The sequence below is a fragment of the Barbus barbus genome, assembly GCF_936440315.1.
Source record: "Barbus barbus genome assembly, chromosome: 23".
NCBI classification, from domain to species: Eukaryota; Metazoa; Chordata; class Actinopteri; order Cypriniformes; family Cyprinidae; genus Barbus; species Barbus barbus.
In genome coordinates, this window is record NC_136751.1 from 15,585,552 (window position 1) to 15,599,645 (window position 14,094).

The 14,094-nt window shown below is 42.7% G+C and overlaps 1 protein-coding gene across 1 annotated transcript in view; it reads right to left on the reverse strand.

Annotated features, from left to right (window-relative positions):
• Positions 1 to 14,094, reverse strand: part of LOC306842941 (leucine zipper protein 2-like) — a 105,478-nt gene that overhangs the window by 9,605 nt on the left and 81,779 nt on the right. The window contains exons 6-9 of the mRNA XM_079374158.1: positions 11,935 to 11,997; positions 10,266 to 10,328; positions 6,224 to 6,298; positions 5,810 to 5,977 (exon numbers count right to left, since the gene is read on the reverse strand). Coding sequence (XP_079230284.1) covers positions 5,810 to 5,977; positions 6,224 to 6,298; positions 10,266 to 10,328; positions 11,935 to 11,997 — 369 coding nt within the window. The remainder of the gene's footprint in view (positions 1 to 5,809; positions 5,978 to 6,223; positions 6,299 to 10,265; positions 10,329 to 11,934; positions 11,998 to 14,094) is intronic.

The window sequence follows — 14,094 nt, forward strand, 5'->3', positions numbered from 1 at the left end:
TTGTGGCAGGTTTCCAATGAAACTTTTGCTGAAAGGCTCAAAGTGAGACCATTCAGATCAAGATTCTGAAGAAATCAACATAAACATGACACTGTCCAAGAAAGTACTTCATTTATTTTTCCTGTCATGTCTTTATGGGTGCGCAATAATACCAGTTCCTTCTAACATTTTCTTTCTTAAAAATCAGCTTATTTAGGAAAAAAAGAGCTGAACGCTGAAGCCTTGTTTTATGAGGTCTTTTGATGTTCTCTAATATTGTTCTATGGAGACTTTTTGCTTGTGGACAACAGTATTGGAGCATAATCAAAAAGCACTGCTCTGTCCTCTGGGTAGTGCATATAAGCATTGAGATTCTTAAGAAACAATTGCTTCTACGTCATGTAGGGGGAGAAAATAGAGGCAGATTCTCCCACACTGCCTGCCAAATAAATCAAGCACTCTTAATGGTGTTCTCAGCAGTACTGTATGCACTGAGAGATTCCTTTCTTAACAGGTTTGATGACAGTATGCCTTTTGTGAATTATGGCATTTAACCCTTAGATTACAGTGTTGCTGTCACGAATCTGGTCCATGCTCTCCTTTTTTACCACCACCAGAGGTCACCCATTCACCACATTGACTCTCACACTACACAGCACACTGGACTCCATTTCCCACTATGCATTGCACAGATCACAGCTGTCACCATTCACTCATCACACGCACCTGATGCTCATTTCACAATCACACACACTATTTAAACCATGGACTTCCTCAGCATCAGGGCCGAGTATTGTTAGCGTTTATCACTAACCCAGCGATAGCAACTCTACAGAGCCATTATTCTAGTCCTAGTCTTGCCTTGTTTTCCTGCCGTGTCTGACCCTGCCCGTGTTTCCTGGATTTACCCTTTGCCTCTGCCGTTTGGACTCTGTTTGCTCCCTGTTTGGATTATTGCTCTCGTCTCTGGATTATCTCTCTGCCTTGCCCCTTTGGATACTGTTCGCCGATCATCGACCCACGCTTGCGCCCCGGATTGCTCTGTCTTGCCTCTGCCATACCTGTTTGCCACTGTCTGACCCTGCCTGTTTTCTGACCATGTTTTTTAATAAAGCTTTGCACATGGATCCGCACGTCTCACGTCTCGTCAGCCCCGTAACAGAATACTCGGCCACAAGAGGATCCAGCGGCTTTTATAGTAGACATTGGCCAGGTATGGACACTGCACGACTGTTGTTAACCCTCGAGCAGGCTTTTAGACCGCTCGAGGAATACATACAAGAGTACTTAGACCTCGCCTATTTTTCTGATCTGCCGGACTATGCTCTAATAGATTTTTTTTGCGAGGGCATTAATCAGCCGCTCCGGTCAAAATTAATCCGCGAGGGTCCCCGTTCATCTCTCAGTCAATTTATGGACTATGCCTTGCTGTGTGTGGGCTCTCCGTTCACTGTGGGTGTTGCGGAGGAATGCAACACCGCACTCACTTGCAAAATGGCGGCAACAACACCACCCCGTAACGTCATGCCTGCCAAGCCAGAGTCTGCTCACGTCACGCCTGCCAAGCCAGAGTCTGCTCACGTCACGCCTGCCAAGCCAGAGTCTGCTCACGTCACGCCTGCCAAGCCAGAGTCTGCTCACGTCACGCCTGCCAAGCCAGAGTCTGCTCACGTCACGCCTGCCAAGCCAGAGTCTGCTCACGTCACGCCTGCCAAGCCAGAGTCTGCTCACGTCACGCCTGCCAAGCCAGAGTCTGCTCACGCCTCAGCTCCTCAGCCAGAGTCTGCTCACGCCTCAGCTCCTCAGCCAGAGTCTGCTCACGCCTCAGCTCCTCAGCCAGAGTCTGCTCACGTCTCAGCTCCTCAGCCAGAGTCTGTTACCACAGATTCAAGGTCAGTCCTTCGAGTTCCGATATCCAGTGTGATGGACCCACCACTGATGTCAGTGCGAGTAGCTGGCATTCCCAGGGCCTCAACCCTGTCTGTTACAGAGAGTGTTCCCCTGACCTCAGTACTTCCCGTTATGGCGGTTGCCATTTTGAGTGTGTGGGCTGCACACTGTGCTCCTGAGGCCTCTCCTGTCCACGAGTCTACTCCAGTGCCTCCAGAGGTGGCGGCTTCCGCTGCAGAACCTCCCGAAGTGGTGGCACCTGTCCCTGAACTCGCTGTCTGCCCTGTCACGGCCACGGAGGCCGTTCCTGACCTCATGGTCTGCCCTGTCACGGCCATGGAGGCCGTTCCTGACGTCACTGTCTACCCTGTCACGGCCACGGAGGCTGTTCCTGAACTCACGGTCTGCCTTGTCACGGCCACAGAGGCCGTTCCTGACCTCATGGTCTGCCCTGTCATGGCCATGGAGGCCGTTCCTGAACTTACGGTCTGCCCTGTCACGGCCACGGAGGCCGTTCTTGAACTCACTGTCTGCCCCGTCACGGCCATGGAGGCCGTTCCTGAACTCACTGTCTGCCCTGTCACGGCCATGGAGGCCGTTCCTGAACTCACTGTCTGCCCTGTCACGGCCATGGAGACCGTTTCTGAACTCACTGTCTGCCCTGTCACAGTCATGAAGGCCGCCCCTGAACTCACTGTCTGTCCTGTCACGGCTAAAGAGGCCGTCTGTGAGCTCTCGCCCTGTCCTGTCACGGCTAAAGAGGCCGTCTGTGAGCTCTCGCCCTGTCCTGTCACGGCTAAAGAGGCCGTCTGTGAGCTCTCGCCCTGTCCTGTCACGGCTAAAGAGGCCGTCTGTGAGCTCTCGCCCTGTCCTGTCACGGCTAAAGAGGCCATCTGTGAGCTCTCGCCCTGTCCTGTCACGGCTAAAGAGGCCGTCTGTGAGCTCTCGCCCTGTCCTGCCACAGCCATAGAGACCGTCCATGAACTCTCGACCTGCTCGGTCACGGCTCCTGTGACCATGGGGACTCTCTCTGTGGTGTCTGTCTCTGTTCTCCCCAGATCCCTGATCCTGTCATGGCTTCCTGACCAGTCCGCTCTGCCGTGGAGATACTCTGCCCTGTCTACGCCACACTGGTGGGCTCCGGCTCGTCTACTCCGCCATGGTGGTCAGTTGTCTGGCTCTGGGGGTCTCCTGCTCCGCCCAGGTGGGCACTGGTCCCGTCCTGCCCTGCAACGAAGACTCTCCCAGTGTTGTCTGTCTCTGCTCTCTCTGTGTTGTCTGTCCTTGTTCTCCCCAGATCCCAGTCTCTGTCATGGGTTCCTGCCCTGTCTGCCTCCCTGTGGTGGTCTTCTGCTCGGGTCTGGTGGTCGTCTGCTCCGCCATGGGGGTCTTCTGCCCCACCGTGGTGGTCTTCTGCTCGGGTCTGGTGGTCATCTGCTCCGCCGTGGTGGTCCTCTGCTCTGGTCTGGTGGTTATCTGCCCCGCCGTGGTGGTCTTCTGCTCGAGTCTGGTGGTCTTCTGCTCCGCCCTGGTGGGCTCTGGTCCCGTCTGTTCCGCCCTGGTGGGCTCTGGTCCCGTCTGCTCCGCCCTGGTGGGCTCTGGTCCCGTCTGCTCCGCCCTGGTGGGCTCTGGTCCCGTCTGCTCCGCCCTGGTGGGCTCTGGTCCCGTCTGCTCCGCCCTGGTGGGCTCTGGTCCCGTCTGCTCCGCCCTGGTGGGCTCCGGTCCCGTCTACTTCGCCCTGGTGGGCTCCCGTGCCGTCTGCTCCGCCCTGGTGGGCCTCTGCTCTGTCGGTCCTGAACTGGCCTCTGGCTCCGCCCTGGTTTCCTGCTCTGCCGGTTCTGCCTCTGTCCCCGGTCTTCCCACTTCCTCAAGGACCTGACCCTCCGTTCCCTCCCCCTGTTCCGCCTCCGCTCCACCACCCTCCTGGACTATATAGGAGCGTCTGGAAGCCGCTCCTTGGGGGGGGGCTATGTCACGAATCTGGTCCATGCTCTCCTTTTTTACCACCACCAGAGGTCACCCATTCACCACATTGACTCTCACACTACACAGCACACTGGACTCCATTTCCCACTATGCATTGCACAGATCACAGCTGTCACCATTCACTCATCACACGCACCTGATGCTCATTTCACAATCACACACACTATTTAAACCATGGACTTCCTCAGCATCAGGGCCGAGTATTGTTAGCGTTTATCACTAACCCAGCGATAGCAACTCTACAGAGCCATTATTCTAGTCCTAGTCTTGCCTTGTTTTCCTGCCGTGTCTGACCCTGCCCGTGTTTCCTGGATTTACCCTTTGCCTCTGCCGTTTGGACTCTGTTTGCTCCCTGTTTGGATTATTGCTCTCGTCTCTGGATTATCTCTCTGCCTTGCCCCTTTGGATACTGTTCGCCAATCATCGACCCACGCTTGTGCCCCGGATTGCTCTGTCTTGCCTCTGCCATACCTGTTTGCCACTGTCTGACCCTGCCTGTTTTCTGACCATGTTTTTTAATAAAGCTTTGCACATGGATCCGCACGTCTCACGTCTCGTCAGCCCCGTAACAGTTGCCTCAAAGTAACAAACCCCTTTCCTTCATTTTACAATAGCATGATGCAAAAGAGATGACAATAAAATTGCTGAAGGAATAGTTAGCCTCCCCAAAATGTCTTTGTAACTCCATGCACTATATTTAAAGTATTCTAAAATCATTTGATAACTCCCACAGAAATGCACAATAAACAGAAATCTAAGGTCAGCATGAAATGAAAATTCACTGTTTTGAAAATGCATGTTATAGATAAAAGAATGAAAACAGAAAAAATGTGTTTATTGTGCAGATACTAGTAAAATAAGAAACACTTTATTCTGACAGTCCACTTTGACATTCTACTAACTATAAGTAACTTTACACCTACATCAACTACAAGTCTATTAAGCTGTCTGCTTAATATCTCCTAACACTACACATTGATTGTCTCCAAACACATGATTTTAATCTTTGCAAGGATGTCAACTTAGTTGCAAATTAATGAGAGTTAGTTGACATGTAGTTGGTAAGTTACTTATAGTTAGTAGAATGATTAAAATGTACCATCGAAGTAAAGTGCAACCATTAAATAAATATATATAATGTGTTAAATAATGTTCTTAGTCTTTCCTTCCAGTGACTACATAGCCTAGAGTGAAACTACGGGAGTTTGTTGAATTAAATGCCAGACAGGCCAACAGATTATTATAATGACCAGAACAAAAAAAAATGTGGTACTTTAGTTAAGAGACCAATTCTCACAATTAACTAGTTGCTTATTAGCATGCATATTGGCTGTTTATTGGTACTTACAAAAGCACATATTAATGCCTTAGTCTCCATTACCATATTCTAGATCCCTTAACCTTGCCTAATACCCAAAATTAACAACTACCCTACTATATTAATAAGCAGTTTGTTGCGGAAAAAGTCATAGTTAATAGTTAGTTAATTGTGAGAATTGGTCCCTAAACTAAAGTGTGTCTGCTTAATACAGCACTTTTAAATATATAAACAATCCCGAAATATACCAGGACTTTTATTTTGAAGTGTTTATGATTACAACAAGTGATATTTATAACAACAGATTACATTATAAACACCAGTAATTTATCAATAGTAGAAAATACACAAATTGCTTGGAATAAATGTGTGCTATTCTTTGATTGTGAACTTTGAAACCTGCAGATTTTTAGTGAATAACTTTCACCCTGGTCTACTTATAACATTAAACTTTCTTATGGATTCAGAAGGTTCTAAATATAGCAAGTTGTATGCATACATTTATAGTACTTTTGTGCCATTTGAAGGAAAGACTTTGTGAATAAAACAAAATAAAAAAGCCTGTCTTGGTCATACTATGGATGATGTGCTTTTTCATCAAATTCAGAGAATGGCTTTTCTTCAGGGTGTTAGTACCTTTGCATGCGGCTGCTGAAAGGTGACTCTTGAATTGTTGGCCAGGGCAGAGTACCTCAACAGGTTGGTGGGTGTGGCTGGAAATCTGTGTAAACTTCCTGTCTGGCTGTGTAGGACAGACGAGAAGCAGATATGCACGGTGTCCTTCAGGGCTTTCAGCTGTGACTCCTGTAACAAATTAAGTGAGACAACACATGAGATTAATGGGCAAATGTTTATCACGCTGTCATCTTATCCTTTTGTCCTCAAAGCATTTATCTGTTCATTTGCTCCATGCGCTCTGCCAAAATTGCAAAATCCCTGACCTAATAAGATACTAGAATTCATTCTCAAAGTTTACATTTTAAAAGATAGCAGAAGAGAAAAATAGTAAAGCTGAACTAGAAGGATGAAACGGACCTGCTCTTGACTTACCTTATCCAGCGCTGCCTTCTCCAGTTCATCTTTGGCCACTTTGAGTTTATTCTCCAAGTCCATCAGTTGCTGACCCTGCACAGAAGAGGCATTGATGCTCTTATCATCTAACCAAACTGACATAAGCCTTAGTCCAAATGGTGTATTTATATTTAAAGTGGTTTCCAGAAGTCTAGAGATGCTTGTGTTTAGCATTTTTATTCAATGCATTTGTAATTGCAAATTATATTATCAACAGTTTAAACAAATCGTTTAGATTTACACAACAATTTGAAAATGATCCACAAAGTATTTTAAGCTTCAAAGGGAGAGGAACATGGTCAATATAAAACATTTACTTATTCTATTACTGGCTCAGAAATAGTCCAGAATCTTAAATATGTCTTTCTTAAATATTGTACTTACTGTTCCTTTGAAAAATCTTAAAAGCCTAAATAGTTTATTTCAAGGTTTAAATTAGACTTGAATCCTATATGTTCAATGTGGTCACAGACATTGTGGATAATGAGCAAACTATTCAAATAACCATTATTTCTTTTCTGCTAGATTTATCTTTAGATCTTTACATCTGTAGGTTTATTTATATATAATATACTTTGGGTAGCACAAACTCTACTGTGAATGCTTGTATAATTGAGTGTGATGCTCTTCTTTGAGGCAGAACTACATAATGACTTGCCCTCACTATGTCATTAGTTTAGTTTCATAAATATTGCTATATGACTGTGATGCTGTTTGTGCAGTCGACAACAGACTCATTGAGATGTGAACAGGTGATAGAGATTGCCCATCTGGGATCATTAGCACACGTTATCTGGGAGACGAAAAGTAGAGTGCTTGGATATAAGAGAGAAATTCGGTATTCATATTTTACAGAATGAACTCAAATGTTCACAGAGTTTCTTCAATATATAGTAAGTAGTCATCTAAAATCTAACATGAACAGGCCATGATTTTACATTTTCACAGGTTTGAATGTCCCTAAAATCATAAAAGAGATGTACTAAAAATCCATTTGTTTGTGAATAGCGTTTTAGAAAGAGGTGAGACCTTTAGAGAATAGTAAAGCCTTTAGTTTTGAGCAAGAAACAAAATCAATGTAAGACACATAAGTCTAAAGAAAAATAGCTATTTTATATATATATTTTTTTTATATAAATAATATTTATTATATTTTTTATATTTTTATTATATATATATATATATATATATTTTTTTTTTTTTTTTTTTTTTTTTTTCCTTTATATGTTTACTATTGAAATGTATGCATAACAATTGTTGTATGCATTTGTCAATTTTATTTAATTTCTGTATTTTCTTAAATGGGTGTGTATAGAGTATTTACAGAGTGTTAACTTTTAGTTTTAGTTACTTTTTCTTATTTGTAAGTCACTTTGGATAAAAGCGTCTGCTAAATGACTAAAAGTAAAGTAAAAAAAAGTAAAATAGCTCTAAGATAGTGTTTTTCTCAGTGACTCGGTGGTTAAGCATGGACTTACACACAAAGTTAATACACAACAAAACACAAGTAGTTCAGAAGTGAAAATAAGGTTGGATCAACCAGATAAATCTTTAATGTTCGTAATACATTATAAATGTACAAATTAATGTTCTTTGTAGCATATTTATAGTATTGTGGGCTATTTTGTAATGTGATTTATTTTCAATCAATATAACATTACCATAATCACAGTAAATTGTGGAATATCCTATAATTGCTAGTAAGGCAGCTGCCGATTAAAAAAAAAAAACTGTATTCAAAGTATAATTAAAAGAAAGAACATTGCAATCATTCTGATTGTGTTTTATAACAAGCTATTATGCCATTGCCGTCACAATTTATTCTATTTAATTTTTAATCTATTTGTGATTATTTTCATAGACTTCTTTCAAGCACAACAGAGAAGAGCTACCAAAACGATGGATCACAAAAGCTGAATCTTAAACAAGAAAGACCAATTGCCATGGGAACTGAAGAGAACTGATGCTAGATCAGGTGATAAAAGACAAATATACCAAGCAAATGCTAATGCCTTACATCAATAAGTTTTGAATAAACAACAATGCCACACCACATGTAACAGTCTATGAATAATTTGACATGCTGTATACATGTGCATAATTCAGACACTTCACGCCAACACAACAAGGCATGATTGTGATAAATGACAGCACTTTGAATAAGAGGAAAAAAAAATCCATTTAATTCTGGCTAGATCTGGGGAAAATACTTTGACAAAGCAATCTTGCTCATTGTCCTTCTCTAGATTTTTGCCATGCTAGCCTAAGCCTCTGAATATTCTTCCTTTGCTTCCCATTACCAAACAATGCCTCTTCAAACCAACTCGTACTTAAAAGGCAACTCTAGATAAAAACTCTGAAAAGAACTTCTTTAATCATGAATATAAAAGGACGATGGATAATCTTCCTACATCGATTTCAAACAGGGGAGGCAGAAATAGATGTACAGCCCAGATAAAAACACATTAGAGGAAGGTAAGCCCAGATTAGATATTGCTTTTTGAAAAAATTTGCCTCAGAGCAGGGGCCTCGACTAACAAAAATAATAATTCATGCTCTTTCTTAAAAATTGACATGACATTTTACAACGTGTGTTAGGCTGTCTTCCCGATTAAGAAGCCTTAGTTTTAAAGTGATGCACTTTGTGTGAAAACCCAGTGTTTATATGACGGTACCAAAGGGCAATGTGCTGGAAATATCAGCTGACATTTTCCCATCTAACACTGCAAATAAGAGAGGAAAGGTCAACCTGCATGGCAGGAAAGGTCACTGTTTTTTACATGAATCTTCACTCTCATCTCACATGAAAAGGTTAAACCATTCAATTAGAATGCACATATTACTCCTAATTTGTTTTATTTTGGCCAAAAATGCAGATTATTATGTATGATTTTTAGGACGGTGACATTCACATTGCTTTGTTTCCGTTTTCAAAAACACCTCAGAAGTCAGTGTGGTTAAAATTGGTTAAAGACGCCATTTAGCATGAGAGGTTTGTGGCTCTTAGACCATTTGTGGAAGCTGTAAATGCTTGCGTATTTCTAAAAGTTGATCAAACTAACTTCAAGCACATTAATTCAGTATCTTTTTTGTTCTGGGTAAACTTTACAGTACCATTCCAAAGCTTGACAAAGTTTGTTGGTGTCAGAAGGTTTTTTGTGACAAGACATTTCTATTGCAAAACATCTGAATTGGAAATAAATGCTGATATACCTTTCTATTCTATTCAGGATCCAGAAAACAATATATCATGGTTTCCACAAATATTTTTTAGTGTTGATAATAAGAAATGTTTATTGAGCACCAAATCAACATATGATTTCTGAAGGATCATGTGACACTGAAGACAGGAGTAATGGCTGCTGAAAAACCAACTGTGTCATCACAGGAATAAATTATTTTAAAATATATTAGGAAACAGTTATTTTAAATTGTAAGTGCATTTCACGGTATTACACAACCCAGCATGCACAGGATGTCAAATATAACGTCAGGTTTATGTTGGACATGATGTCGTACAAATGTTGCATTTTGGTTGAGAATGAAAATTGGGCTGACGTCAATATTTGACGCCAGTTTGATGTTGATGATGTTGGATTTTGGTTACGTAAACTAAAAACAACAAATATCAACATTAACTGACGTCAGTATTGTACATCAAATTAACATTGACATTGAATTTTGGTCACCCAATGTCGCAACCGAAATTTAACCAAATATCAATGTCTTATGACGTTGTGAGCCTGCTGGGAATACTCACAATATTAAATTCCTAGCACAATTAAACTAAAGCATCTGGTGATGTGTCCTGACTGACTGACATAGTAAACTGAATTGGAAATACCTTGTATATTGGTTCGAGTAACAAGACAACACACAATAGTAAGCCAAATGGGACCTTCTTTGAGCTTCAGAACTGTGGTTAAACTGCTCAGGTAAAATCATCTTTTCAAGGAGGCACTAAGGCCGCTGCGGACAATGCAAGGGTACAGTAATGACAAGCTCTTTGTTTGGTTCTTACCTTAAAAATTAAATCCTTTTTGCCATACCTCAGCTCTTTCAGTTGGGCTTGGATTCTTTTGGACTGCAAAATGAAGATAAGAGAGAATGTGTGTTAGCTTATTCAAATAGTAAAATTGGTTTTAGATTGTGTAGCAGGCTTTTTGTGGCTGCGCCGAAGTGTTCCTTTGTGAACGCTTGCTGGGTAAAGCTCCAATTCAAAGGAGAGACCTTCACTGAGCAAGAAAATATAAAACTCTTCCCTTCAGTGGACTGCAGGGACCATTCGATGATGCAAACACATTAACACATCAACACCCAGGAATACACACTTGCACAATAATACTCACTCCATGGTATGGTATTGTCTTGGCTTGCCGCCTGTGGATTGCTGCCACAGTTGTAAACATTTACAGAGTCAGACACACAAACACATACACTCCTCTTACACTATAGCATCAATGTCTGTGTACAACACCTCCACAAAACTAACGAGACTACATTCCTCTCTCCCTCTTAGAGAAGCAATATCACGTTGTCAATACACTTGCATTTAGTTGTCTACCTTGCCAATTTTCTAGCTTGGAATGAGTAGAATGTTGAGTTTGTAATATCAAGTTAGTTGCACTTGAATCTAGCACTAACCTAGAAAATGTGTTTTTAAATATATACAGTTTCGGATCGCTCTCTCTTTTTTTTTTTTAAAGAAATTCATAAATTTTATTCTGCAAGAATGCAATAAATGGTTTTAAAAGTGCAGCATAGATTCATTGATTCAAATAAATTTTGTTCTTTCAAACTTCATATTCATCAAGGAATCTAAAAAATACTAATATTTTCAACATTTATAATAATGCTTCTTGAACACCAAATCAGCACATTAGAAATATTTCTGAAGAATCATATTGTCAGTCCTGTGTCTTGTTTCCCCCTCCTCTCGTGTCTATATTTGGCCTTCCTGTTCCTGTCCTCGTTCCCTGTCATCAGTAGTTAAGTAGTCCCTAGCCCTGTTTAATTTCTCCGCACCTGTTTCGGTTCTTCCTCTGTGATTTCCTTGTGTTCTTAAGCCCTGTGTTTCCCTGCCCCTCTGTCCGGTATTATCGTCATCTCGACTCGTCAGCGCCGTGTCTCCTGTGAGCCCAGTGTTATCAATAAAGTTCAGAAGTTTGTGAAGTTCCTCGCCTCTGCGTTTCCCTGCTCCAGAGTGGGCTCTGACACTTATTACACTGAAGACTGGAGTAATTTTAAACTGTAATAATATTACTGTTCTTACTGTATTAATCAAATAAATGCAGCCTTGGCAAGCATAAGATTACTTTATTATTTTTCAAAAGATTATTTGGGTATGATTTGCAATAAATTACAATTTCAGTCTTTCTACTTCAAATGTTTGTTTAATTCAGCGTGTTACTTGCAGTTTCTTTGTAATTATTGTAAAATTTTCTAGCAATTTCTGAATAACAATAAAAAAATGTTTCTTCACCAAAGTGTAAGAGAAAACCTTTTGTAAATAATCATTAAACATAATTTTGTAATTATTTGTGCTTTCAAACTCAAAAATCTGAGGGTGGCATGTGAATAGGTGTGAATATGCATAATGCTTCTGCTAGGAGCAACATTATTTTGGTCTGAATAGAAATGCTGACATATTTTCAACCGTGCTTGAGTGCACAACAGTCTGCGCAACATACCTCCTCTGCATGTATGTCACAGAGCTTATTTCCAGACAGAAGTTTGTTCTTCAGGCTTTTATTCTGCAAGACAAGAAAATGCAATAAATAGAGATATACTGTACCGACGGCTTTGTAACATCAAGCATGAAACAAGCCCCGACGTCTTGTTTTATCTAGGTAAATACACTCAATTTAATGGTACCCCTGTCCCTGCAGACAAAAGCAATGCTTCAACTGTTTCCATTGAGCTCATTTTGACAGTTCCCTCACAAGCTTATTGAAGCTCAAGGTGACCCAGGAGTATATGCCTCATTTCTGTAATAACCTGCAGTGGATGTCTTTATGGAAATAGATGATGGTAGATTAAGAATCAATACAGAGATGATGGTGGTGCTGAGTTTAATCTAGTGCTTTTCTCCACCTCCTCTTTTTTCTTTTTCTCTGTTCGTGTCCTTTTGCTTTTATTTTTTCTCTCATTATCTCTCTCTTTCTCTGCCTCAATTTCTCACTTTGTCTCTTTGTTGCTCTCAGATGCAAATGTACATGCTTTTAGTGGCAATGTCACGCAGTTTCAGACCCACCAGGATTTCGCAGGACTTTTTACTGATAATTGTGGACCCAAAAAAGGACTGAATTTCCAGAGGCTTTTTTTCTAAAGTTGCGATGCTACTTGTGGTATTTTTGGTGTTGTTTTGCAGTGAAAACCCATCAACAATCATGCAATTAGTGTTAGTGACAATAAAAGCACAATTACCTGTAATTATTTTAGTGCATAATAACTGAATATGCAGTATGCATCGAAATATTAAGACAACAATGATGAAATAGCCTGTATATTTTCCCTGTTGATATTCCACTCGTACTGTGTCGTAAGACGCTTGTATGGAAAAAAAAAAAATTTTTCCTCTTCAACTGAAGCCTTTTCAATCACGCAGTGAAACTGCACGTCCATTGCAGTGCTATAAAATCGAACCAATGGCTCAGCGGTGACGATGAGTGAGCCTATGGCTATGCAGCCCGCCATAGCCTGCCAAAATGGGCGGGGCCTCTGCTATATAAGTGGCCGCTTCGCCGCCGCATCTCAGATTTCTTCTCTTCAGCGACGAAGATTCTTCCTCGCTGACTCTTTGCCGACGCCGACTTCGCCGTTGAAACGTCTCAGCAGCCGGATTGGACCCCTGCACCTTTCTGCTCGCATTTCCCAGCCCTCCCTTCCTCTTCCTCCCAGGGACCTGCGAGGAAGAAACAGCGGGGCAGAGGTTTTGAGTGGCCTCATGTCGGCTCAGTGCCCGCGTGCCTCGCCATCACCACAGAGAGAGGATTCCGTAGCGGGTTTTCATGCCCCTGTTGCTGGTCGATCGGTGGGCAAAAATAGTGCGGTGGTCCAGTTTAAATGAGGCGCCAGGAAAATGACCCTCCCTCCATGCCCTCGTACAGTTCCACCTTGGGACTTACCAACCGTGCTAAGGGCCTTGAGAGGCCCCCCGTTTGAACCAATGCAATCCGCGAGCCTGAGATCGCTCTCGTTTAAAACCGCCCTGCTGTTAGCACTGGCGTCGGTTAAGCGAGTAGAAGACCTACAGGCCCTTTCTGTCAACCCTGCTTGCCTGGAATTCGGGCCAACGTCTCCAAGGTCGTCCTGAAACCAAGGCTGGGTTATATATCTAAGGTGCTCTCCACTCCGTTCAGAGCCCAGGTCATAGCACTTTCTGCGCTGGCCCCCTTGACGGATGACCAGGAATTGTCCCTGCTCTGCCCCATCAGGGCCCTCAGGGTATACATCGAGCATTCCGTCTCATACAGGAGGTCGGAACAGCTTTTTGTCAGCTTCGGTAACCACGCTAAAGGTCGCCCTATTACGAATCAAAGAATTTCCAGGTGGTTAGTGGAAGCTATCACCCTAGCATACTCCTCCTTGGGCTTGCAGTGCCCCATTGGAGTCAGAGCCCATTCCACCAGAGGCATCGCCTCTTCCTGGGCATGGTCCAGTGGGGTGTCCATTTCGGAAATTTGTGAGGCGGCCGGCTGGTCCTCGCCGTCCACATGTATGAGGTTTTACAACCTGGACGTCCCCGCCTTCCAGGCCAGAGTCCTTTCTGCTTAGTTCGCCACCTCCGGCTAGTTAAGCAGTCTTAGGGTTTCACTTGACCAACATTGCTCAATTCCCTCCCTCTCTTG